Consider the following 27,608-nt stretch of genomic DNA (forward strand, 5'->3'; position numbering starts at 1 on the left):
ACGACGGAGACCAGAGAGTGTCCACAGCCTCATTGTAGTTCATTAGATTACTGTGTTGTGGGTGCTATGGCATAAACCTGACCCACATCTCAGTGCAGGGCTCTGTATGTGTGTGAACTCGGCCTTAGACACATCGTCTGGAGGCTAAAGGTACCTTCACACGAAGCGACGCTGCAGCGATAGCGACAACGATGTCGATCGCTGCAGCGTCGCTGTTTGGTCGCTGGAGAGCTGTCACACAGACCGCTCTCCAGCGATCAACTATGCCGAGGTCCCCTGGTAACCAGGGTAAACATCGGGTAACTAAGCGCAGGGCCGCGCTTAGTAACCCGATGTTTACCCTGGTTACCAGCGTAAAATCTAAAAAAAACAAACAGCACATACTTACATTCACGTCCCCCTGCGTCCACTTCCTGACTGACTGAGCGCCGTACAGTGAGAGCAGAGCGGTGACGTCACCGCTGTGCTGCTTTCACTTTCACTTTGCAGCGCTGAGTCAGAGGAGGAAGCAGACTGCAGGGGACGCAATGTGAGTATGTGCTGTTTGTTTTTTTTACATTTTACGCTAGTAACCAGGGTAAACATCGGGTAACTAAGCGCGGCCCTGCGCTTAGTAACCCGATGTTTACCCTGGTTACCAGTGTAAAATATCGCTGGTATCGTTGCTTTTGCTTTCAAACACAACGATACACAGCGATCGGACGACCAAATAAAGTTCTGGACTTTATTCAGCGACCAGCGACATCACAGCAGGATCCTGATCGCTGCTGCGTGTCAAACGAAACGATATCGCTAGCGAGGACGCTGCAACGTCACGGATTGCTAGCGATATCGTTATAATGTCGTTTCGTGTGAAGGTACCTTTAGGTAGTCAGAAATCCGCTACTTCCCCATGCTTAACAAAGCAGCTCTGCTCTATTAAAGGGGTAATGTGGCCCTGCTCACGTCTGCATCGGGTGGTAACGTCTTCTGATACCTTGTTTAGCTCAGGTCTGAGACGCCGGCTGCTCTTGTGTGCGAACTGGCAGATATCTGAAGTCATGACGACACCCCCTGATGTGGACGTGAGCAAAACCAGATGATCCCTTTAAGACATAACTGTGTTCAGTGACTTCAGTTTAGCTCCACTGTCTATTGAGTTTACAGTAGTCTGAAATCTACCTCCTGTCGCATTCTCAGCTGCTGCTCTGACCCCCTCCCCAATAGAGGATCTGGGCAGATACAATGCGAACAGCCCCATAATCTATAATGGGTCCGCAGTCTGTCCGTAAACTCATACACCTCGGCTTATTCCCATACTAGTTAACCCCCCACCCCAGTGGTGCTCATATGACTGCGAGGAGCGGGTGGGGGTCTGACATACTGAATATTGGATGTTACATAACAGATTACTCCACTTGTAAAGAATCTTGCTCAATCCGTCCACGTTTCTGGTCTATTCCTCGGTGGCTGTGTGACCTCATTATTGCAGACACATCAGGGATATGTGTGCTCGCAACATGCTGTGTGGGTATATGTGGTCTCGCAGCAGGCTGTGCGGTGTGGATACGTGTGCTCACAGCAGGCTGTGCGGTGTGGATACGTGTAGTCACAGCAGGCGGTGCGGACACGTGTGGTCGCAGCAGGCTGTGCGGTGTGGTCGCAGCAGGCGGTGTGGTGTGGTCGCAGCAGGCGGTGCGGATATGTGTGGTTGCAGCAGGCGGTGCGGATATGTGTGGTTGCAGCAGGCGGTGTGGATACGTGTGCTCGCAGCAGGCGGTGTGGATACATGTGCTCGCAGCAGGCGGTGTGGATACATGTGCTCGCAGCAGGCGGTGTAGATACATGTGCTCGCAGCAGGCGGTGTGGATACGTGTGGTCGCAGCAGGCTGTGCGGATATGTGTGGTCGCAGCAGGCGGTGTGGATACGTGTGGTCGCAGCAGGCTGTGTGGTGTGGATATGTGTGGTCGCAGCAGGCTGTGTGGGTATATGGTCTCGCAGCAGGCTGTGCTGTGTGGATACGTATGGTCGCATCAGGCGGTGCGGATATGTGTGGTCGCAGCAGGCGGTGTGGATACATGTGCTCGCAGCAGGCGGTGTGGATACATGTGCTCGCAGCAGGTGGTGTGGATACGTGTGGTCACAGCAGGCGGTGTGGTGTGGATACGTGTGGTCGCAGCAGGCTTTGTGGTGTGGATACGTGTGCACGCAGCAGGCTGTGCGGTGTGGATACGTGTGGTCGCAGCAGGCTGTGCGGTGTGGATACGTGTGGTCGCAGCAGGCTGTGCGGTGTGGATACGTGTGGTCGCAGCAGGCTGTGCGGTGTGGATACGTGTGGTCGCAGCAGGCTGTGCGGTGTGGATACGTGTGCTTGCAGCAGGCGGTGAGAATACATGTGCTCGCAGCACGCAGTGTGGATACATGTGCTCACAGCAGGCGGTGTGGATAGGTGTGGTCGCAGCAGGCTGTGCAGTGTGGATAGGTGTGGTCTCAGCGTGCGGTGTGGATACGTGTGGTCACAGCAGGCGGTGCGGTGTGGATACATGTGGTCGCAGCAGGCGGTGCGGATACGTGTGGTTGCAGCAGGTGGTGCGATGTGGATACGTGTGGTCGCAGCAGGCGGTGCGGTGTGGATACGTGTGGTCGCAGCAGGCGGTGCGGATACGTGTGGTTGCAGCAGGTGGCGCAGTGTGGATACGTGTGGTCGCAGCAGGCTGTGTGGTGTTGATACATGTGGTCGCAGCAGGTGGCGTGGTGCGGATACGTGTGGTCGCAGCAGGCTGTGCGGTGTTGATACGTGTGGTCGCAGCAGGCTGTGCGGTGTGGATACGTGTGGTTGCAGCAGGTGGCGCAGTGTGGTGCGGATACGTGTGGTCGCAGCAGGCTGTGCGGTGTGGATACGTGTGGTCGCAGCAGGTGGCGCAGTGTGGTGCGGATACGTGTGGTCGCAGCAGGCAGTGCGGTGTGGATACGTGTGGTCGCAGCAGGCTGTGCGGTGTGGACACATGGTTGCAGTAGGGGGTGCGGTGTGCATACGTGTGGTCGCAGCAGGTGGTGCGGATACGTGTGGTCGCAGCAGGCTGTGCGGTGCGGATACATGTGGTCGCAGGAGACGGTGCGGTGTGGATATATGTGACGGTAGCGTGACAATCCTGCTCTATCAGGAGGATGGTGATTACATTTAAAATTGAGGCTAAGTACGTTCCCTGCACCAAGCACGACCCTGAGAGACGCTGACAGCAAGCGGAGAATCCGGCAAATTATGGATACGTTGCACAGATATTATGTAACACCGCTGGGGTCAGAAGCTGATAAGGAAAACATACAATTTCCAACACCTCTGCTTGCTGTCAGGTAATGGAAACTGAATGAAACTCTGGTCCTTTTTACATAGTTAACGGTCTTATTACCGAAAAAAAGAAGTGAAATGCAACCAAATGCGCTACACTTATGTTAAATGGCGCAGCCACGAGGGCGGGCAGTCTGGAAGTTTTTAATATGGCGTCATGTTCATAATGTGATGGTTGCAGCCAATCCCTGGCCTCAGCGGTAATGTTTACTTATATGAAGGGACTATTGTGGCCGGTGATTGGCTGCAGCGCTGATATGAACATGAGGTCACTGCAGGTTTGGTTTTAAATGCTTTTTTTATCTTTCATGTGTTTTGCGCCCTTGAAGTTTAGTTAAAAGTCACCTGATGCTTTAAAATGTCGCATGTTAATCTGCACAAAGAAATAACCAAAAACGCACTATGGGTGTAATAATTACATTTGTCCAAAACAACTTTTTGGAAAGTTACAAATGAAGAATTAGTTGAGAACATCTGTAATTCTGGTTGTTCTCCATGCACACGGTGGTGGTGGAAAGCTTAAAAAAAATGCAAAATGGAAAAATTAGGCAAAGAAAGAAATGAGAAAATGGCTCAAAAAAGGCACAAATGATGGTGCATCGGTCCCTGGTGCAGAACGCCATCTGGTCAGCGTACGCCGGTGACTTCTCACTCGCCTGTCTCTTCTACCCAGAACAGTCCGGCCTCCGACTATAATTGAGCCCCCGTGGCTACGGTCCATGGCCTCCTCACCCTGGCAGTGCCGTCAGTCGTGGCCATGGGGGCACAATTACAAGATATGTGGCAGGACTGGTAACTGACTATGGCTGAATGGCAGTTTGGCACAGAGGAGGACCCCTATCATACATCCCCCCCCATCATGGCTGAGCGCCCCCCTACAGCTCCAGTCATGGCCGATCATGGCGGCCGCAGTGACGCTTCCAGACTCCGCTCACGTGCTGCTCTTTATTAATCGGATGATCACACTATTACTGATTGTGCGGATTTTATATACACAGAAGGCATGTAGCGGATTGGGGCTCAGCCGGCGCGGTCTCACACCCGGTGACAATACATATGGACGGGTTTGATGAGGATCAGCGAGCCCCTGCAGTTATGGTCGCAGAGCGTTTTCCAGTGCAGAAGCCCCTTATTGTTGAGGTGGGCATCGTAGCAGGAGTCGTACCACCAGCCGCCGCCGTGCTTATTGGCGCAGTTTGTATTGTAGAGCCGGTCGTTGTCGTCATCGTGGGTGGAGAACCTCATATTGTCGTGTAGGTTTTTGTGGGTCCCCGATGCCATGGCGTCCCCGGCGTCTCCCTCGTACGAGCCCAGCCTCAGGCGGTACTTGTCCGCAGCGTTGGTCAGGTAGAAGCTGTCGTAGTCCGCCGTCTTGGTCCTGTTCTCAGAATCCACCAAGAGGAATCGGACTTTGTTCCACTTCTGCTCCGATAACAGATGGATATAGTGATTGCCGAGGTAATGATCCAGCTCGATGTTCCCGAAGCCGTACTCGTACCCCGTCCACGGTTCGCTCCAGGTGATGGTTGTGCCCAGGCTGTTCCTCTGGATGACGGTCCAGCCCCCGCAGTCATACATGTAGCACTGGACCACGAGGTAAGGGGAGCCCACCGGCTGGATCACGTAGACCCCGCTCTTCCTGTGCCCCAGGAGGTAGAGGTCATCACAGTCCCTGGTGAAAAAGACTGAAAGAGACCAAAGCTAATGACACCATCAGGACGTTCACAGCTCAGTTATGTGGATGTTGTGTGCAGGTGGGTGACCGGGCGTCCAAAGACCCCTCACGATGCCTGAAGTTACACCCCCCGTCCGCAACACCCAGAGGTCAGGGTTCTAGAGGGTCCATCATGAAGAAGAGCTTAGGAGCAACTCAGGGTATCCCAATGAGCTATAGGGGGCGCTCTATTCTGGAGGATGGTGGGAATTGCCCCATCACTATCTCCTATGAAGGAGAAGCCGGTAATGGGGCGGACATCGGACCCTCCTTAGGGCACCATCATATTAATCATTGTTGCCATAAGTCGTCTTACGTCTATAAACCCAACACAGCAATAATTCTGGAGAAACAACGCGTAATATTTACTAATGTTATAGGGGCTGTTCTGATTTTTCTATGTAAATCTTTGGGGGTAAGATCTCTGCTTGCTGTCAGTTTATAAAAACGAATCGTCCGTGTCTGCTGCCTGAACTCTGAACTAAGGAGAGAGCTCGCCGGTAACGAACCCTCAGCTGTGAGAAGTATTCGGTCTGGACAGAAGCAATGACTGTTCCTCTCACTGTCAGCAAGCAGAGATCTTAAAAACACAAAGGGGCCGATTCATTAAGATGGGGGCTGTACAGTCCGGGGGGTGATGATCTGGCCCAGCAGTATGCCTCTGATTGATTAATGACTGTTCCCTGTCTGACTAGTGAGGACGTTGGGGGTCCTGACTAGTGAGGATGTTGGGGGTCCTGACTAGTGAGGATGTTGGGGGTCCTGACTTGTGAGATGTTGGGGGTCCTGACGTGTGAGGATGTTGGGGGTCCTGACTAGTGAGGATGTTGGGGGTCCTGACTTGTGAGATGTTGGGGGTCCTGACTTGTGAGGATGTTGGGGGTCCTGACTAGTGAGGATGTTGGGGGTCCTGACTAGTGAGGATGTTGGGGGTCCTGACTAGTGAGGATGTTGGGGCTCCTGACTTGTGAGGATGTTGGGGCTCCTGACTTGTGAGGATGTTGGGGGTCCTGACTTGTGAGATGTTGGGGGTCCTGACTTGTGAGGATGTTGGGGGTCCTGACTAGTGAGGATGTTGGGGGTCCTGACTAGTGAGGATGTTGGGGGTCCTGACTAGTGAGGATGTTGGGGCTCCTGACTTGTGAGGATGTTGGGGCTCCTGACTTGTGAGGATGTTGGGGGTCCTGACTTGTGAGGATGTTGGGGGTCCTGACTAGTGAGGATGTTGGGGGTCCTGACTAGTGAGGATGTTGGGGGTCCTGACTAGTGAGGATGTTGGGGCTCCTGACTTGTGAGGATGTTGGGGCTCCTGACTTGTGAGGATGTTGGGGGGGTCCTGACTAGTATGTTGGGTGTCTTACCTTTCCGCTTTTGTAGCTCTTTGTAGTTAATAATGGTGCCCACATCATCGATCATTTTGATATTCGCAATCAGTGGATTTGCCTTTTGTTTGGGATCATTCGCTTCATCCGTCCAGGAGACGGAGACACCCGACAGCATCAAGCAGCAGCAGGTCCACAGCTTTACCGGCAGCATCCTGGCACTGGGACGTCCGGGCCCAAACACTCAGACACGTACAAATAAAGCCTTTTATATCCGGTGAATAAGGGGCCGTCATGAACTTTACTGTTCGAGTCTCCAGCTGTAATGTGGGACCCAACCAGGAATAAAAGTCCTGTAACGCCAGAACAAATAATAAAATATCCCTGTGTGGGCGCCAGGGCTGCTCCGGGATCAGACATGTGCGGAGCCGCAGATTGGACGTGGCTGATGAGTGGGCGCCGTATCTGACACCTGTTGGGTGGGGGGATATTTATTATATGAGGACCTGGTAAAAGTTTATTGGTTCATTATACAGATTTACAAGACATTTGGCCTCATCCGTCTGCTGCTGACACCTAAGGGCTAAAGAACAATGAAGTATTTCCCTAAACCACGAGTCATCTCCTTCCACGTCTCCAGAATCTGCCCTTCATCATCATCTCCCAATGCTGACCCCTACCTGCTGCCCCTTCATCATCCCCAATGCTGACCCCTACCTGCTGCCCCTTCATCATCCCCAATGCTGACCCCTACCTGCTGCCCCTTCATCATCATCCCTAATGCTGACTCCTGCCTGCTGCCCGTTCATCATCCCCAATGCTGACTCCTGCCTGCTGCCCCTTCATCATCATCCCCAATGCTGACCCCTACCTGCTGCCCCTTCATCATCATCCCCATTGCTGCCCCTTCTTCATCCCCAATGCTGACCCCTACCTGCTGCCCCTTCATCATCCCCAATGCTGACCCCTACCTGCTGCCCCTTCATCATCATCCATAATGCTGACTCCTACCTGCTGCCCCGTCCCCATCATCCCTAATGCTGACTCCTGCCTGCTGCCCCTTCATCATCATCCACAATGCTGACTCCTACCTGCTGCCCCTTCACCATCATCCCTAATGCTGACTCCTGCCTGCTGCCCCTTCATCATCATCCACAATGCTGACTCCTACCTGCTGCCCCTTCACCATCATCCCTAATGCTGACTCCTGCCTGCTGCCCCTTCACCATCATCCCTAATGCTGACTCCTGCCTGCTGCCCCTTCACCATCATCCCTAATGCTGACTTCTACCTGCTGCCCCTTCACCATCATCCCTAATGCTGACTCCTGCCTGCTGCCCCTTCATCATCATCCCCAATGCTGACCCCTACCTGCTGCCCCTTCATCATCCCCAATGCTGACCCCTACCTGCTGCCCCTTCATCATCATCCCCAGTGCTGACCCCTACTTGCTGCCCCTTTATCATCATCCCCACTGCTGACCACTACCTGCTGCCCCTTCATCATTCCCACTGCTGACCACTACCTGCTGCCCCTTCATCATCATCCCCAATGCTGACCCCTACCTGCTGCCCCTTCATCATCATCCCCACTGCTGACCACTACCTGCTGCCCCTTCATCATCATCCCCAGTGCTGACCCCTACTTCCTGCCCCTTCATCATCATCCCCAGTGCTGACTCCAACCTCCTGCCCCTTCATCATCATCCCCAGTGCTGACCCCTACCTGCTGCCTATCTCCAGCTTTTATCAGTAACTTCAGCTGTCTGTGATCCATGTGTCCGTTTTTTATATCTGTGTGTGATCCATGTGTCCCTTTTTTATATCTGTGTGTGATCCATGTGTCCCTTTTTTATATCTGTGTGCGATCCATGTGTCCGTTTTTTATATCTGTGTGCGATCCATGTGTCCGTTTTTTATATCTGTGTGCGATCCATGTGTCCGTTTTTTATATCTGTGTGATCCATGTGTCCGTTTTTTATATCTGTGTGTGATCCATGTGTCCCTTTTTTATATCTGTGTGTGATCCATGTGTCCCTTTTTTATATCTGTGTGTGATCCATGTGTCCCTTTTTTATATCTGTGTGCGATCCATGTGTCCCTTTTTTATATCTGTGTGCGATCCATGTGTCCGTTTTTTATATCTGTGTGCGATCCATGTGTCTGTTTTTTATATCTGTGCGTGATCCATGTGTCCGTTTTTTATATCTGTGTGTGATCCATGTGTCTGTTTTTTATATCTGTGTGATCCATGTGTCCGTTTTTTATATCTGTGTGTGATCCATGTGTCTGTTTTTTATATCTGTGTGTGATCCATGTGTCCGTTTTTTATATCTGTGTGATCCATGTGTCCGTTTTTTTACGTCTATGCGCGATCCATGTGTCCGTTTTTTATATCTGTGCGTGATCCATGTGTCCCTTTTTTATATCTGTGTGTGATCCATGTGTCTGTTTTTTATATCTGTGTGTGATCCATGTGTCTGTTTTTTATATCTGTGTGATCCATGTGTCTGTTTTTTTACGTCTATTCGCGATCCATGTGTCCGTTTTTTATATCTGTGCGTGATCCATGTGTCCCTTTTTTATATCTGTGTGTGATCCATGTGTCTGTTTTTTATATCTGTGTGTGATCCATGTGTCCGTTTTTTATATCTGTGCTCGATCCATGTGTCCGTTTTTTATATCTGTGCGTGATCCATGTGTCCGTTTTTTATATCTGTGTGTGATCTATGTGTCCCTTTTTTATATCTGTGTGTGATCCATGTGTCCCTTTTTTATGTGTGTGATCCATGTGTCCGTTTTTTATATCTGTGTGTGATCCATGTGTCTGTTTTTTATATCTGTGTGATCCATGTGTCCGTTTTTTTACGTCTATGCGCGATCCATGTGTCCGTTTTTTATATCTGTGTGTGATCCATGTGTCTGTTTTTTACGTCTGTGCGTGATACATGTGTCCGTTTTTTATATCTGTGTGTGATCCATGTGTCTGTTTTTTATATCTGTGTGTGATCCATGTGTCTGTTTTTTATATCTGTGTGTGATCCATGTGTCCGTTTTTTATATCTGTGCTCGATCCATGTGTCCGTTTTTTATATCTGTGTGTGATCTATGTGTCCGTTTTTTATATCTGTGTGTGATCCATGTGTCCGTTTTTTATATCTGTGCTCGATCCATGTGTCCGTTTTTTATATCTGTGCGTGATCTATGTGTCCGTTTTTTATATCTGTGTGTGATCCATGTGTCCGTTTTTTATATCTGTGTGTGATCCATGTGTCTGTTTTTTACGTCTGTGCGTGATACATGTGTCCGTTTTTTATATCTGTGTGTGATCCATGTGTCTGTTTTTTATATCTGTGTGTGATCCATGTGTCTGTTTTTTATATCTGTGTGTGATCCATGTGTCCGTTTTTTATATCTGTGCTCGATCCATGTGTCCGTTTTTTATATCTGTGCGTGATCTATGTGTCCCTTTTTTATATCTGTGTGTGATCCATGTGTCTGTTTTTTATATCTGTGTGCGATCCATGTGTCCGTTTTTTATATCTGTGCTCGATCCATGTGTCCGTTTTTTATATCTGTGCGTGATCTATGTGTCCCTTTTTTATATCTGTGTGTGATCCATGTGTCTGTTTTTTATATCTGTGTGTGATCCATGTGTCTGTTTTTTATATCTGTGTGCGATCCATGTGTCCGTTTTTTATATCTGTGTGATCCATGTGTCCGTTTTTTTACGTCTATGCGCGATCCATGTGTCCGTTTTTTATATCTGTGTGTGATCCATGTGTCCCTTTTTTATATGTGTGTGATCCATGTGTCCGTTTTTTATATCTGTGTGTGATCCATGTGTCTGTTTTTTATATCTGTGTGTGATCCATGTGTCTGTTTTTTATATCTGTGTGTGATCCATGTGTCCGTTTTTTATATCTGTGCTCGATCCATGTGTCCGTTTTTTATATCTGTGTGTGATCTATGTGTCCGTTTTTTATATCTGTGTGTGATCCATGTGTCTGTTTTTTATATCTGTGTGATCCATGTGTCCGTTTTTTTACGTCTATGCGTGATACATGTGTCCGTTTTTTATATCTGTGTGATCCATGTGTCCGTTTTTTATATCTGTGTGTGATCCATGTGTCCGTTTTTTATATCTGTGCTCGATCCATGTGTCCGTTTTTTATATCTGTGCGTGATCTATGTGTCCGTTTTTTATATCTGTGTGTGATCCATGTGTCCGTTTTTTATATCTGTGTGTGATCCATGTGTCTGTTTTTTACGTCTGTGCGTGATACATGTGTCCGTTTTTTATATCTGTGTGTGATCCATGTGTCTGTTTTTTATATCTGTGTGTGATCCATGTGTCTGTTTTTTATATCTGTGTGTGATCCATGTGTCCGTTTTTTATATCTGTGCTCGATCCATGTGTCCGTTTTTTATATCTGTGCGTGATCTATGTGTCCCTTTTTTATATCTGTGTGTGATCCATGTGTCTGTTTTTTATATCTGTGTGCGATCCATGTGTCCGTTTTTTATATCTGTGTGATCCATGTGTCCGTTTTTTTACGTCTATGCGCGATCCATGTGTCCGTTTTTTATATCTGTGTGTGATCTATGTGTCCCTTTTTTATATCTGTGTGTGATCCATGTGTCCGTTTTTTATATCTGTGTGTGATCCATGTGTCCGTTTTTTATATCTGTGTGTGATCCATGTGGCCGTTTTTTATATCTGTGCACGATCCATTTTCGTCCTACATTACAAGTTGCACTTGATGTTTCCTGGGAGCACAGACAGGAGGGGCCCCTGTGCAGAATAATATATGACGATGTGCAGCCCCCATAATGCACAATCCCACCTGCTTTGGAGGTACTAGTGACCCCTTTACCCTTTGGGGCCCCGAGTGGCTGCACAGATTGCACCAATGGTAAGTCCGCCTGTGTTGTGGGGGATGGGACACACGTTCTGAATTGCTACTTGTATCATTTTCTTATAAGATGCCAGGAGTGCAGATATTTCAGGGTTTTCGGGGCTTGAGCATCCCCTTATTCTGGACAGATCTGAAAAGGTTAACTAGTCTTCCCGATGATCTGACGAGGAGGAAGCCGCGTCCTTTATTGCCAGTGCCCGCTTTATGATGCCAGCTGGAGTCCGGTCGCCCGGGCACGTGGGGAGAATTTGATATATTTCATTTATCATAAACTCTGCTCACAAACATCCCCGGGATTTTACTGACCTATAAAATATCCCAGGAGCTTCGTATGAGCGCAGTGCGGCCCCGGAGACGCTGCGAGGAGCAGGTGCGTGCGGTCCCAATGTAAGTGCCCCCCGGGGAGGAGATCCATGGGCATTGGTGGGGTAGATGTACGATATATGGCATGTGGCCCGGTGAGGCGAGCTGCAGACAGACTTCTGGGCCACATTTAGGATTTAGAACTTTTTAAAGACTGGCAAATTCAGTAGAACTGGAGAAAAGTCAATCGTGCGGCAAATAGCAGCAACAAACAACGCCGACTTCAAAAATTCTCCAGGAGCGAAAATGCTGTTTTTTCCCTATGGTTTTCTGCAAACACTGCTCTGATTATTGCGGTTTTATTTATTAACACATTTTTAGTGAAGATTTCATTCATAATTTTTAAGTGCAAAAATATTGAAGTTTGAAACATAATAACACAAATGTTATAGGAGAAAACTGCGCGGGTAAGCGGGGTCTAGAAACGCAGTGGTCAGGGTCTAGATACGCACCGTGGTCGGGGTCTAGATACGCACAGTGGTCAGGGTCTAGAAACGCACAGCAGTTGGGGTCTAGAAACGCACCGTGGTCGGGGTCTAGATACACACAGTGGTCAGGGTCTAGAAATGCACAGCGGTTGGGGTGTAGAAACGCACAGTGGTCAGGGTCTAGATACGCACAGGGGTCGGGGTCTAGAAACGCACAGCGGTTGGGGTCTAGAAACGCACCGTGGTCGGGGTCTAGATACGCACAGTGGTCAGGGTCTAGAAACGCACAGTGGTTGGGGTGTAGAAACGCACAGGGGTCGGGGTCTAGAAACGCACAGCATTCGGGGTATAGAAACGCAGTGGTCGGGGTCTAGATACGCACAGCGGTCGGGGTCTAGAAACGCACAGGGGTCGGGGTTTAGAAACGCACCGTGGTTGGGGTCCTATAAACGCACTGTGGTTGGGGTCTAGAAACGCAGCACCATGGTCGGGGTCTAGAAACGCACAGTGGTTGGGGTGTAGAAACGCACAGGGGTCGGGGTCTAGAAACGCACAGCATTCGGGGTATAGAAACGCAGCGGTCGGGGTCTAGATATGCACAGGGGTCGGGGTTTAGAAACGCACCGTGGTTGGGGTCCTATAAACGCACTGTGGTTGGGGTCTAGAAACGCAGCACCATGGTCGGGGTCTAGAAATGCACAGTGCTCGGAGTCTAGAAACGCACAGTAGTCGGGGTCTAGAAATGCACAGCGGTCGGGGTCTAGAAACGCACAGCGATCGGGTTATAGTAACGCACAGTGGTCAGGGTCTAGAAACGCACAAGGGTCAGGGTCTAGAAACACAATGTGGTCGGGGTCTAGAAACGCACCGTGCTCAGGGTCTAGAAACACAATGTGGTCGGGGTCTAGAAACGCACCGTGCTCAGGGTCTAGAAACGCAGTGGTCGGGGTCTGGAAGAGCACTGTGGTCGGGGTCTAGAAACGCACCGTGCTCAGGGTCTAGAAAAGGACAGTGGTCGGGGTCTAGAAACGCACAGCGGTTGGGGTATAGAAACGCACAGTGGTCATCGGTCTAGAAACGCACCGTGGTCGAGGACTAGAAACGCACAGTGGTCGGGGTCTATAAATGCACCGTGGTCGGGGTCTAGAAACAGACTATCATAGCTCACAGCTGGGCGTTTGCTACAGTTGTATCCACTTTCGGCAATGCTCTGTGAGCTCCACTCCAAGCTGCTCCATTTCACCACCATGGATACATTGTAACACTCTATTAGCACAGCGCCAGTTGTGCTGCACATTATGCACACTGGATATAATTGTGGCAAACCCTCAGCTGTTGTAGACATTGGGTCTGGATAGATGTTCCCATTGATTCCCGTGCTATATTGTGAGGCTGTAGACCTGCAGATGGCTGTTTTGTGTTTTCCGCAGGATGACTCCTCGGTGGCCCTTTGTCCTGTGCGTCCTCTTCACCTGGACCCTTGTGAGATGTGAAGCTTTCACCTTCGTGTCCCGGGCAGATTTATATTCCCAGCTCGCTAACAGACACGTGCTGAGCCACGCACAGCTGCAGCAGCTGCACAATGTGCCGGCGGCCGGGGTGTTCCGAGGTGAGTCCCATCCTGTCGCCATTGTCAGTAGGGCCATATACAGGGAGGCGTCTCCTCCGGTGATGTGAGAGCGGTACGTGCCGACACACGGCCCATAACCGGCAGGAATAAATGCTGCAAAGAATTTCTAAATAAATGACTCGCTGTTCACACGGTCAGGCTTTGGAGCTTCTTTTCACCACCTCAGATTTCCAAGACGTTAAATGGTTAAAGACGTGACCGGTCCGCTCTTCAGGCGTCTTCTGCTTGGACCTGGTTTATATTATGCAAGTAAAAAAATGCCGGAAAATGCAAAAAGCGAAAAAGAAGACGATAAAGAGGCGGTGGCGGCATGTCTTGAGGGGTGTGTGCACCTCTAAAACACTTACCCTTAGGGCTATGTTCATATGTGGTGGGGTTTTTTTGCAGTAAAACCTGCTTTCTTGAGAGTAAAGAAGCTGCAGAAAAAAAGCAGGTTTTGCTTCGTTTTTCTTGCATTTTTTTGCTGCATTTTTTGCCATGCTACATTTGTCTATCCTGCATGCTGATAAAGTTTAGTGAAAAAAAAATCATCTTCAACTTTTAGGTTTTGGCACAAAAAAACGCAGCAAAACCTGATACCCACCTTTTTCACCATCCATCACTTTCAATGGGTGAGAAACCCTGAAAGAAGTGACCTGCTCCAGTCTGCAGAGCACAAAACCCCAACGTGCCGGAGGCTCCTGAAATCTCAGACTTTGCTGTACTGTAAAAAGCAGCTGAAAAGTTGCAGAAAATCATTTGCGCTGCTTCCAAACGCTGCGTTCTACATTACAAGCTCAGTGGATGGGACGTGTAGGGGCGGACTACAAGCCGCAGCATTTCTGTAGAGTCCCCCAGAGCCGTTCATTACATGCGGTGACGCCGCGCAGGTCACTAAGAACATGCGGAATTAACTGTGCGGTTAGGAAGCGCAGAGAAAAGACGCTGCATCCAAAACGCTGCTACTCCTGATGGCGGGCACTGATTGTGTCCAATGCTGCAGTCACCAACTTGACAGAATGATGTAACAGCTCCGCTCTGACCACATAACTGTCCACTGAGCATCTAGGAGCAGCTGGAAAAGCTGCTGCGTACAATACAAATGTTGTTTTTAGTTATTTTTTTGCATTTTTCACTTATTCATTTTTAAAGGGTTAAAAGCTCTGCAATACATGCGGACTGAAAATACACACGGAAAAAACGCAGTGTGTGTACGAGTTCAGAAATGTCATTTATTACGGTGATTCTGTAGAGCGATGAATATATACTCACCAAATACAATGCGTGAAAACCGCCATGTGTGAACACCCCCTGAGGCCGCGCTGGCACGCCCGTCGGACACGTCCTGGCGCGGTCTGTTTCCTTCTCGGACCCCCAGGGCTTCATTGATTCTTACACACATCGGCTCCGTGAGACTCGCAGCCCGTCCTGGTCTCATCCATTTTGCTGTTCAGACTTGGCCATTAAAGTCTATGGCGATCCACATAAATGACGCACAGAAGACGCGTCGTGCTCCGGGAGAAAGAACGGAAACAACAAGGACGGAAAAACGGATTCATTGCCTCTCGGCTGGAGCGAGTACAAGCTGCTGGTTTTCCTCCAGTTTTCTCCTGTGTGAGTGACAGTGTCCGGCTCAGTCCACGGGCGCTGCAATCAGATAACAGGTCGGGCTGCACTCGCCCCAATGTTTCTCTAATCTGCCATTATTCGGCAGCACGCACCCATGTAAGTCTATGGATCCGGGTGATATCACCTCAGTGCTGCGCGATGGCCGCCGGCGATGGAGAAATGACCTTGTCTCCTCCGATCCCGTCACGTGAGATAACGGAGCGCGGACACTCGCAGCAGAGCCGGGGTCATTACCTCTTCCATCCCGTGCCATACACTAATAGGACCCCCGGCCTATCTGTGAATATCGCCTGCTGGACGGGTGGTCCGTACGAGGGACGATTCTTTGTTTCTGCACCCATAGACCCATTTTTCACAGTCACCGCTCGAATCGAAAACATGGCGGTGTGACCGTAGCCTCACGTGGTTGTGTGAATGGAGCATAAAGTGACTGATTTTTGTGTATTTAACCCTTTATAACTTATCTTTAATCTTTTTCTTAGAACTTGTGGCCAAAGATTGCAGAGCGGCTTACCTGAACATGAGAAGGACCAGTGGGCTGTATGTGCTGTGGCCTAAGGCCTCCCCTCCAATGGTGGCGTACTGTGACCTGAGTCCGGAGGGGGCTGGCTGGACCTTCCTGCAGAGGAACTCGCTGCAGGACTCCATGTCTTTTGGGTCTCATAACTGGGACCAGTACAGAAATGGCTTTGGTGATCTGACGGGGGACCACTGGTTGGGCAATGACCTGATCCACCACCTTACCAAGCACAGCCCCTTCACGGTCAGGATCCTGCTGGTCGACGGTCAGGGTAACAAATATCATGCAGACTATTCTAGCTTCAGGGTGGACAGTGAGGGGAACGACTACAGCCTGAGGTTGGGGGACTATTCTGGGACTGCGGGGGACGCCATGACCACCGTGAATGAGACAGGGACCCATGACAACATGAAGTTCTCCACCACAGACAGAGACAACGACCGCTGGAGCAAGAACTGCGCAGAGGCCTATGGAGGAGGGTGGTGGTTCGACAGCTGCCACTCCGCTCTGCTCAATACTGACGGCGCCATATACTGGGGGGGTCTGTGTGACAAGAGCCGGGGCTGCCGGGCCTCGAGTATCATGGTGAAGCCAGGCAGGAAGAACTGCTCCCCCGAACCGCTGCCCGGAGTAGGGGAGTACTACCCCAATCACTACAGCCAGCCATAAATCACCTGCCCCCACGGATGAGCCCCCCACGTATGAGCCCCCCACGTATGAGCCCCCCACGTATGAGCCCCCACATATGAGCCCCCACGGCAGAAATGTCGCCCCGGATCTCCCGATTCCATGTGATCACAGCAATGTAACAATAAATCGGCAGCTTCACAATGTCGCTATCGGCCGCTCTGGTTTTCTTAGTGCGGCTTCCTGGTAGGAGAAGTTCTAGAAATGTTGAATATACTTTGTTTTAATTTCTTATCATCTGGAAGATCTCTGCTTACTGAGAACAGTGTCTGCTGTATGCCCAGTCCTGCTCACAGCTGAGGGGCTGCTACAACTACATCCATTCCTCAGATACTCTGAAAGGCCATCGTCACACATCCATGGAAGACACGAATGTGAAAAAACGATGCCGGTGTCACCAGTGTCTCCCACCAGTGTCTCCCACCAGTGTCTCCCACCAGTGTCTCCCATCAGTGTCTCCCACCAGTGTCTCCCACCAGTGTCTCCCACCAGTGTCTCCCACCAGTGTTTCCCGCCAGTGTCTCCCACCAGTGTTTTCCATCAGTGTCTCCCATCAATGTCTCCCACCAGTGTCTCCCATCAGTGTCTTCCATCAGTGTCTCCCATCAGTGTCTACCATCAATGTCTCCCACCAGTGTCTACCATCAATGTCTCCCACCAGTGTCTCCCATCAGTGTCTCCCATCAGTGTCTCCCATCAGTGTCTCCCACCAGTGTCTCCCATCAGTGTCTCCCACCAGTGTCTCCCATCAGTGTCTCCCATCAGTGTCTCCCACCAGTGTTTCCAGCCAGTGTCTCCGACCAGTGTTTTCCATCAGTGTCTCCCATCAGTGTCTCCCACCAGTGTCTCCCATCAGTGTCTCCCACCAGTGTCTCCCACCAGTGTCTCCCACCGGTGTTTTCCATCAGTGTCTCCCACCAGTGTTTTCCATCAGTGTCTCCCACCAGTGTCTCCCACCAGTGTTTTCCATCAGTGTCTCCCGCCAGTGTCTCCCACCAGTGTCTCCCATCAGTGTCTCCCATCAGTGTCTCCCACCAGTGTCTCCCACCAGTGTTTCCCACCAGTGTCTCCCAGCAGTGTCTCCCAGCAGTGTTTTCCATCAGTGTCTCCCACCAGTGTCTCCTACCAGTGTTTTCCATCAGTGTCTCCCATCAGTGTCTCCCACCAGTGTCTCCCATCAGTGTCTCCCACCAGTGTCTCCCACCAGTGTTTTCCATCAGTGTCTCCCATCAGTGTCTCCCACCAGTGTCTCCCATCAGTGTCTCCCACCAGTGTTTTCCATCAGTGTCTCCCACCAGTGTTTTCCATCAGTGTCTCCCACCAGTGTTTTCCATCAGTGTCTCCCACCAGTGTTTTCCACCAGTGTTTTCCACCAGTGTCTCCCACCAGAGTCTCCCACCAGTGTCTCCCACCAGTGTCTCCCACCAGTGTTTCCCACCAGTTCTTCTGTACTTTGCAATGTCGAACACGTGCAGCCCACGGATCGTACACGGATGTCGCCCTGTGCTGTGTGTGTTTTACATGGACCCATAGACTTGTATTGGCCCTTGTCAGTAAGGCTGCTGGAAAAAATGGACGTCTCCGTGTGGTTCGCACGGACATGAGAATGTCACCATAGGTTATAATGGGTACATGAGGCATCTATGAAAAAAATAAATACTGGAAACACGGACATGTGACGGGGACTAACAAACTGTCCAGACAGGAGGGAAATGTCAGGACTGTCACCCAAGAGGTGAGGTCTGTGCAGGGGCGGACATACCATTGGTGCACAGGGGCCCAAGAGGTGAGGTCTGTGCAGGGGCGGACATACCATTGGTGCACAGGGGCCCAAGAGGTGAGGTCTGTGCAGGGGCGGACATACCATTGGTGCACAGGGGCCCAAGAGGTGAGGTCTGTGCAGGGGCGGACATACCATTGGTGCACAGGGGCCCAAGAGGTGGGGTCTGTGCAGGGGCGGACATACCATTGGTGCACAGGGGCCCAAGAGGTGGGGTCTGTGCAGGGGCGGACATACCATTGGTGCACAGGGGCCCAAGAGGTGAGGTCTGTGCAGGGGAGGACATATCATTGGTGCACAGGGGCCCAAGAAGTGAGGTCTGTGCAGGGGTGGACATACCATTGGTGCACAGGGGCCCAAGAGGTGAGGTCTGTGCAGGGGCGGACATACCATTGGTGCACAGGGGCCCAAGAGGTCAGGTCTGTGCAGGGGTGGACATACCATTGGTGCACAGGGGCCCAAGAGGTCAGGTCTGTGCAGGGGCGGACATACCATTGGTGCACAGGGGCCCAAGAGGTGAGGTCTGTGCAGGGGCGGACATACCATTGGTGCACAGGGGCCCAAGAGGTGAGGTCTGTGCAGGGGCGGACTGTTATGACCCCAATGGCGAGGGTCTCAGAGGTACGTGGAAGTCTGCAGAATACAAAAATCCAGCTCATAGGGCAGTGGTAACTGGGTTGACCATATATCTACTCCTAACGCCAACACTAGAAGTAGCCGGGGATCATTCCTACGTTGATTCTAGATGACACGCGCCAGCCGGAGAATCTAGCTACCCCTAGTAGAGGAAAACAAAGACCTTTCTTGCCTCCAGAGAAGGGGACCCCAAAGCTGGATAGAAGCCCCCCACAAATAATGACGGTGAGGTAAGAGGAAATGACAAACACAGAAATGAACCAGGTTTAGCACAGAGAGGCCCGCTTACTGATAGCAGAATAAAGAAAGGTAACTTATATGGTCAACAAAAACCCTATCAAAATCCACACTGGAAATTCAAGAACCCCCGAACCGTCTAACGGTCCGGGGGGAGAACACCAGCCCCCTAGAGCTTCCAGCAAAGGTCAGGATATAGATTTGGAACAAGCTGGACAAAAATACAAAAACAAAACAAATAGCAAAAAGCAAAAGGCAGACTTAGCTGATATAACTGGAACCAGGATCAGTAGACAAGAGCACAGCAGACTAGCTCTGATAACTACGTTGCCAGGCATTGAACTGAAGGTCCAGGGAGCTTATATAGCAACACCCCTAACTAACGACCCAGGTGCGGATAAAAGGAATGACAGAAAAACCAGAGTCAAAAAACTAGTAACCACTAGAGGGAGCAAAAAGCAAATTCACAACAGTACCCCCCCCTTAGTGAGGGGTCACCGAACCCTCACCACGACCACCAGGGCGATCAGGATGAGCGGCATGAAAGGCACAAACTAAATCGGCCGCATGAACATCAGAGGCGACCACCCAGGAATTATCCTCCTGACCATAGCCCTTCCACTTGACCAGGTACTGAAGCCTCCGCCTGGAGAGGCGAGAATCCAAGATCTTCTCCACCACATACTCCAACTCGCCCTCAACCAACACCGGAGCAGGAGGCTCAGCAGAAGGAACTACAGGCACAATGTACCGCCGCAACAAGGACCTATGAAATACATTGTGAATAGCAAACGACACAGGAAGATCCAGACGAAAAGATACAGGATTAAGGATTTCCAATATCTTGTAAGGCCCAATAAAACGAGGTTTAAATTTGGGAGAGGAGACCTTCATAGGAACAAAGCGGGAAGAAAGCCATACCAAATCCCCAACGCGTAGTCGGGGACCCACACCGCGGCGGCGGTTGGCAAAGCGCTGAGCCTTCTCCTGTGACAACTTCAAGTTGTCCACCACATGATTCCAGATCTGCTGCAACCTATCCACCACAGAATCCACCCCAGGACAGTCAGAAGGCTCCACATGACCCGAAGAAAAGCGAGGATGGAAACCAGAGTTGCAGAAAAAAGGCGAAACCAAGGTGGCGGAACTAGCCCGATTATTAAGGGCAAACTCAGCCAACGGCAAGAAGGTCACCCAATCATCCTGATCTGCAGAAACAAAACACCTCAAATAAGCCTCCAAAGTCTGATTGGTTCGCTCCGTCTGTCCATTAGTCTGAGGATGGAAAGCAGACGAAAACGACAAATCAATGCCCATCCTACTACAAAAGGATCGCCAGAACCTGGAAACGAACTGGGATCCTCTGTCTGACACAATATTCTCAGGGATGCCGTGCAAACGAACCACGTTCTGGAAAAACACAGGAACCAGATCGGAAGAGGAAGGCAGCTTAGGCAAAGGAACCAAATGGACCATCTTGGAGAAGCGATCACATATCACCCAGATAACGGACATGCCCTGAGATAGCGGAAGATCAGAAATGAAATCCATGGAGATATGTGTCCAAGGTCTCTTCGGGACAGGCAAGGGCAAGAGCAAACCGCTGGCACGAGAACAGCAAGGCTTAGCTCGAGCACAAGTCCCACAGGACTGCACAAATGACCGCACATCCCTTGACAAGGAAGGCCACCAAAAGGACCTGGCCACCAGATCTCTGGTGCCAAAAATTCCCGGGTGACCTGCCAACACCGAGGAATGAACCTCGGAAATGACTCTGCTGGTCCACTTATCCGGGACAAACAGTCTGTCAGGTGGACAAGACTCAGGCCTATCAGCCTGAAATCTCTGCAACACACGTCGCAGATCCGGAGAAATAGCTGACAAGATGACTCCATCTTTAAGAATACCAACAGGATCAGCGACTCCAGGAGCATCAGGCACAAAGCTCCTAGAAAGAGCATCGGCCTTCACATTCTTTGAACCTGGTAAATACGAGACAACAAAATCAAAGCGGGAGAAAAACAATGACCAGCGGGCCTGTCTCGGATTAAGGCGTTTAGCAGACTCGAGATACATCAGATTTTTGTGATCAGTCAAGACCACCACACGATGCTTAGCACCCTCGAGCCAATGACGCCACTCCTCAAATGCCCATTTCATGGCCAACAACTCCCGATTGCCCACATCATAATTTCGCTCGGCAGGCGAAAACTTCCTAGAGAAAAAGGCACAAGGTTTCATAACAGAGCAACCAGGGCCTCTCTGCGACAAAACGGCCCCTGCCCCAATCTCCGAAGCATCCACCTCAACCTGAAAGGGAAGTGAGACGTCAGGCTGGCACAAAACCGGCGCCGAAGTAAACCGGCGTTTCAACTCCTGGAAAGCCTCCACGGCAGCAGGAGCCCAGTTAGCTACATCGGAGCCCTTCTTGGTCATATCCGTCAAAGGTTTCACAATGCTAGAAAAATTAGCGATAAAACGACGGTAGAAGTTAGCGAAGCCCAAGAACTTCTGAAGACTCTTAACTGACGAGGGCTGAGTCCAATCAAGAATAGCTCGGACCTTGACTGGGTCCATCTCCACAGCAGAAGGGGAAAAAATGAACCCCAAAAAGGGAACCTTCTGTACACCAAAGAGACACTTTGAGCCCTTGACAAACAAAGAATTTTCACGCAAAATTTTAAAGACCAACCTGACCTGCTCCACATGCGAATCCCAATTATCAGAAAAAACCAAAATATCATCCAGATAAACAATCAAAAATTTATCCAGATACTTCCGGAAAATGTCATGCATAAAGGACTGAAAAACTGAAGGCGCATTGGAGAGCCCAAAAGGCATCACCAAGTACTCAAAATGACCTTCGGGCGTATTGAATGCGGTTTTCCATTCATCACCTTGCTTAATGCGCACAAGGTTGTACGCACCACGAAGGTCTATCTTGGTGAACCACTTGGCACCCTTAATCCGGGCAAACAAGTCAGACAACAGCGGTAAAGGATACTGAAATTTGACAGTGATCTTATTTAAAAGCCGATAATCAATACAAGGTCTCAAAGATCCGTCCTTTTTTGCCACAAAAAAGAATCCCGCACCAAGAGGGGAAGAAGACGGACGAATATGTCCTTTCTCCAGAGACTCCTTGATATATGAACGCATAGCGGTATGTTCAGGTACCGACAGATTAAACAGTCTTCCCTTAGGAAATTTACTGCCTGGGATCAAATCTATAGCACAGTCACAGTCCCTATGAGGAGGCAGTGCACTGGACTCAGACTCACTGAAGACATCCTGATAATCAGACAAATACTCCGGAACTTCCGAAGGCGTAGAAGAAGCAATAGACACAGGCAGGGAATCCCCATGAATACCACGACAGCCCCAACTTGAGACTGACATAGCCTTCCAGTCCAGGACTGGATTATGGGTCTGTAACCATGGCAGCCCCAAAACAACCAAATCATGCATTTTATGTAAAACCAGGAAACGTATCACCTCGCGGTGTTCAGGAGTCATGCACATGGTAACCTGTGTCCAATACTGCGGTTTATTTGCTGCCAATGGTGTAGCATCAATACCCCTAAGAGGAATAGGATTTTCTAATGGTTCAAGAGTAAAACCACAGCGCTTAGCAAATGAGAGATCCATGAGACTCAGGGCAGCACCTGAATCTACAAACGCCATGACAGGATAAGATGACAGTGAGCAAATCAAAGTTACAGACAGAATAAATTTAGGTTGCAAATTACCAACGGTGACAGGACTAACAACCTTAGCTATACGTTTAGAGCATGCTGAGATAACATGTGTAGAATCACCACAGTAGTAGCACAAGCCATTCCGGCGTCTATGAATTTTCCGCTCATTTCTAGTCAGGATTCTATCACATTGCATTAAATCAGGTGTCTGTTCAGACAACACCATGAGGGAATTTGCGGTTTTTCTATCACATTGCACCGAATTAGGTGTCTGTTCAGACAACACCATGAGGGAATTTGCGGTTTTGCGCTCCCGCAACCGCCGGTCAATTTGAATAGCCAGTGCCATAGTATCATTCAGACCTGTGGGAATGGGAAAACCCACCATAACATTCTTAATGGCTTCAGAAAGGCCATTTCTAAAATTAGCGGCCAGTGCACACTCGTTCCAATGTGTCAGCACGGACCATTTCCGAAATTTTTGGCAATACACTTCAGCCTCGTCCTGCCCCTGAGACATAGCCAGCAAGGCCTTTTCTGCCTGAATCTCAAGATTGGGTTCCTCATAAAGTAAACCGAGCGCCAGAAAAAACGCATCAAGATCAGCCAATGCCGGATCTCCTGGCGCCAGCGAAAAAGCCCAATCCTGAGGGTCGCCCCGTAAGAACGAAATAACAATTTTCACTTGCTGAGCAGAATCTCCTGATGAACAGGGTCTCAGGGACAAAAACAATTTACAATTATTCACGAAATTCCTAAACTTAAATCGGTCTCCGGAAAACAGTTCAGGAATCGGTATTTTAGGTTCTGACCTAGGATTTCTGATAACATAGTCTTGTATGCCCTGCACACGAGTAGCCAGCTGGTCCACACTTGTAATCAAGGTCTGGACATTCATGTCTGCAGCAAGCATAGCCACTCTGAGGTAAAGGGGAAGAAGAAAAAAAAAAAAAACTCAGAATCTTCTTTCTTATAATCCCTCTTCTGCAATGCATTAAACATTTAATACTGGCCTGGCAAACTGTTATGACCCCAATGGCGAGGGTCTCAGAGGAACGTGGAAGTCTGCAGAATACAAAAATCCAGCTCATAGGGCAGTGGTAACTGGGTTGACCATATATCTACTCCTAACGCCAACACTAGAAGTAGCCGGGGATCATTCCTACGTTGATTCTAGATGACACGCGCCAGCCGGAGAATCTAGCTACCCCTAGTAGAGGAAAACAAAGACCTTTCTTGCCTCCAGAGAAGGGGACCCCAAAGCTGGATAGAAGCCCCCCACAAATAATGACGGTTAGGTAAGAGGAAATGACAAACACAGAAATGAACCAGGTTTAGCACAGAGAGGCCCGCTTACTGATAGCAGAATAAAGAAAGGTAACTTATATGGTCAACAAAAACCCTATCAAAATCCACACTGGAAATTCAAGAACCCCCGAACCGTCTAACGGTCCGGGGGGAGAACACCAGCCCCCTAGAGCTTCCAGCAAAGGTCAGGATATAGATTTGGAACAAGCTGGACAAAAATACAAAAACAAAACAAATAGCAAAAAGCAAAAGGCAGACTTAGCTGATATAACTGGAACCAGGATCAGTAGACAAGAGCACAGCAGACTAGCTCTGATAACTACGCTGCCAGGCATTGAACTGAAGGTCCAGGGAGCTTATATAGCAACACCCCTAACTAACGACCCAGGTGCGGATAAAAGGAATGACAGAAAAACCAGAGTCAAAAAACTAGTAACCACTAGAGGGAGCAAAAAGCAAATTCACAACAGCGGACATACCATTGGTGCACAGGGGCCCAAGAGGTGAGGTCTGTGCAGGGGCGGACATACCATTGGTGCACAGGGGCCCAAGAAGTGGGGTCTGTGCAGGGGCGGACATACCATTGGTGCACAGGGGCCCAAGAGGTGGGGTCTGTGCAGGGGCGGACATACCATTGGTGCACAGGGGCCCAAGAGGTGAGGTCTGTGCAGGGGAGGACATATCATTGGTGCACAGGGGCCCAAGAGGTGGGGTCTGTGCAGGGGCGGACATACCATTGGTGCACAGGGGCCCAAGAGGTGAGGTCTGTGCAGGGGTGGACATACCATTGGTGCACAGGGACCCAAGAGGTGAGGTCTGTGCAGGGGCGGACATACCATTGGTGCACAGGGGCCCAAGAGGTGAGGTCTGTGCAGGGGCGGACATACCATTGGTGCACAGGGGCCCAAGAGGTGAGGTCTGTGCAGGGGCGGACATACCATTGGTGCACAGGGGCTCAAGAGGTGAGGTCTGTGCAGGGGCGGACATACCATTGGTGCACAGGGGCCCAAGAGGTGAGGTCTGTGCAGGGGAGGACATATCATTGGTGCACAGGGGCCCAAGAGGTGGGGTCTGTGCAGGGGCGGACATACCATTGGTGCACAGGGGCCCAAGAGGTGAGGTCTGTGCAGGGGCGGACATACTATTGGTGCACAGGGGCTCAAGAGGTGAGGTCTGTGCAGGGGCGGACATACCATTGGTGCACAGGGGCCCAAGAGGTGAGGTCTGTGCAGGGGAGGACATATCATTGGTGCACAGGGGCCCAAGAGGTGGGGTCTGTGCAGGGGCGGACATACCATTGGTGCACAGGGGCCCAAGAGGTGAGGTCTGTGCAGGGGCGGACATACCATTGGTGCACAGGGGCCCAAGAAGTGGGGTCTGTGCAGGGGCGGACATACCATTGGTGCACAGGGGCCCAAGAGGTGGGGTCTGTGCAGGGGCGGACATACCATTGGTGCACAGGGGCCCAAGAGGTGAGGTCTGTGCAGGGGAGGACATATCATTGGTGCACAGGGGCCCAAGAGGTGGGGTCTGTGCAGGGGCGGAGATACCATTGGTGCACAGGGGCCCAAGAGGTGAGGTCTGTGCAGGGGTGGACATACCATTGGTGCACAGGGACCCAAGAGGTGAGGTCTGTGCAGGGGCGGACATACCATTGGTGCACAGGGGCCCAAGAGGTGAGGTCTGTGCAGGGGCGGACATACCATTGGTGCACAGGGGCCCAAGAGGTGAGGTCTGTGCAGGGGCGGACATACCATTGGTGCACAGGGGCTCAAGAGGTGAGGTCTGTGCAGGGGCGGACATACCATTGGTGCACAGGGGCCCAAGAGGTGAGGTCTGTGCAGGGGAGGACATATCATTGGTGCACAGGGGCCCAAGAGGTGGGGTCTGTGCAGGGGCGGACATACCATTGGTGCACAGGGGCCCAAGAGGTGAGGTCTGTGCAGGGGCGGACATACTATTGGTGCACAGGGGCTCAAGAGGTGAGGTCTGTGCAGGGGCGGACATACCATTGGTGCACAGGGGCCCAAGAGGTGAGGTCTGTGCAGGGGCGGACATACCATTGGTGCACAGGGGCCCAAGAGGTGAGGTCTGTGCAGGGGCGGACATACCATTGGTGCACAGGGGCCCAAGAGGTGAGGTCTGTGCAGAGGCGGACATACCATTGGTGCACAGGGGCCCAAGAGGTGAGGTCTGTGCAGGGGCGGACATACCATTGGTGCACAGGGGCCCAAGAGGTGAGGTCTGTGCAGGGGCGGACATACCATTGGTGCACAGGGACCCAAGAGGTGAGGTCTGTGCAGGGGCGGACATACCATTGGTGCACAGGGGCCCAAGAGGTGAGGTCTGTGCAGGGGCGGACATACCATTGGTGCACAGGGGCTCAAGAGGTGAGGTCTGTGCAGGGGCGGACATACCATTGGTGCACAGGGGCCCAAGAGGTGGGGTCTGTGCAGGGGCGGACATACCATTGGTGCACAGGGGCCCAAGAGGTGAGGTCTGTGCAGGGGCGGACATACCATTGGTGCACAGGGGCTCAAGAGGTGAGGTCTGTGCAGGGGCGGACATACCATTGGTGCACAGGGGCTCAAGAGGTGAGGTCTGTGCAGGGGCGGACATACCATTGGTGCACAGGGGCTCAAGAGGTGAGGTCTGTGCAGGGGCGGACATACCATTGGTGCACAGGGGCTCAAGAGGTGAGGTCTGTGCAGGGGCGGACATACCATTGGTGCACAGGGGCTCAAGAGGTGAGGTCTGTGCAGGGGCGGACATACCATTGGTGCACAGGGGCCCAAGAGGTGAGGGGCCACGTCCGCCTCCCAATTAGTAAGCAGCCTCTGTCACAGACACATTATGGAGCTGCACAGGGCCCAGATATTGTTTTGCACAGGGGCCCTTCTGTGTCCGCCGCTGGGTCTTGGAGATAATCCATGAGAATGTGGCGGCCCCCAGTGCAGGATTGCGAGAAGTCCCTGGTTTTGAGACCCCGCGCTGTAGATGACTTTCCAGTGGTGCTAAGATCGGGGCCCGTTCAGACGCCCCCTTCGTTCTGGGACCACCACTAAGGCCCAGTTCAGATGTTCATGTATCAGATCATATCTCACCCCCGTAAAGGGTTCATTCAGAATAAGATAAGCAAGGCTGCTTTCTTCTAAGCACAGCGCCACCCCTGTCCACAGGTCATGTGTGGCATTACACCTGCGGCACCACCATGGACAATAAGTGGTGCTGACGTCCCCCTATACAGTGTAGATCATTTCTGCCTCTTCATTTATCGGCATTCACTCTTAACCCTTACACCACCAGTTGCTCTATAGAGTGCAGCAGTGGCGGGGTTAACACCGCAGCCGGTAAGGCAGGATTCCATCACTCGGACGCCTCGCCCGGGGCGGCAATGTCCTATAACACACATTAATCATCTCCACAGCTC

The 27,608-nt window shown here is 50.9% G+C and overlaps 2 protein-coding genes across 5 annotated transcripts in view; one reads left to right on the plus strand and one right to left on the minus strand.

Moving 5' to 3' along the window:
* Nucleotides 1–2,896: 2,896 nt before the first annotated feature.
* The window catches only part of LOC143784720 (fibrinogen-like protein 1-like protein), a 44,938-nt gene continuing 20,226 nt past the window's right edge, over nt 2,897–27,608 (minus strand). For 2 of the 3 annotated variants that reach the window (XM_077273276.1, XM_077273275.1), the window contains exons 2-3: nt 6,405–6,837; nt 2,897–5,014 (exon numbers count right to left, since the gene is read on the minus strand). In XM_077273276.1, the coding sequence (XP_077129391.1) occupies nt 4,365–5,014; nt 6,405–6,579 (825 nt within the window). In that variant the 5' untranslated portion in view covers nt 6,580–6,837 and the 3' untranslated portion in view covers nt 2,897–4,364. The remainder of the gene's footprint in view (nt 5,015–6,404; nt 6,838–27,608) is intronic. The other variant, XM_077273277.1, reaches the window with a different exon arrangement.
* Nucleotides 4,797–16,777, plus strand: LOC143784719 (fibrinogen-like protein 1-like protein). 2 transcript variants are annotated; one of them, XM_077273273.1, is made up of 3 exons: nt 4,797–4,925; nt 13,505–13,683; nt 15,795–16,777. In XM_077273273.1, the coding sequence occupies exons 2-3, from the start codon at nt 13,506–13,508 to the stop codon at nt 16,499–16,501; spliced, it is 885 nt and encodes a 294-aa protein (XP_077129388.1). In that variant the 5' UTR covers nt 4,797–4,925; nt 13,505; the 3' UTR covers nt 16,502–16,777. The 2 variants fall into 2 exon arrangements, with proteins under 2 accessions (XP_077129388.1, XP_077129387.1); XM_077273272.1 differs by lacking the exon at nt 4,797–4,925 and adding an exon at nt 11,110–11,670.

Source organism: Ranitomeya variabilis, chromosome 7 (assembly GCF_051348905.1).
Source record: "Ranitomeya variabilis isolate aRanVar5 chromosome 7, aRanVar5.hap1, whole genome shotgun sequence".
Lineage (NCBI taxonomy): Eukaryota > Metazoa > Chordata > Amphibia > Anura > Dendrobatidae > Ranitomeya > Ranitomeya variabilis.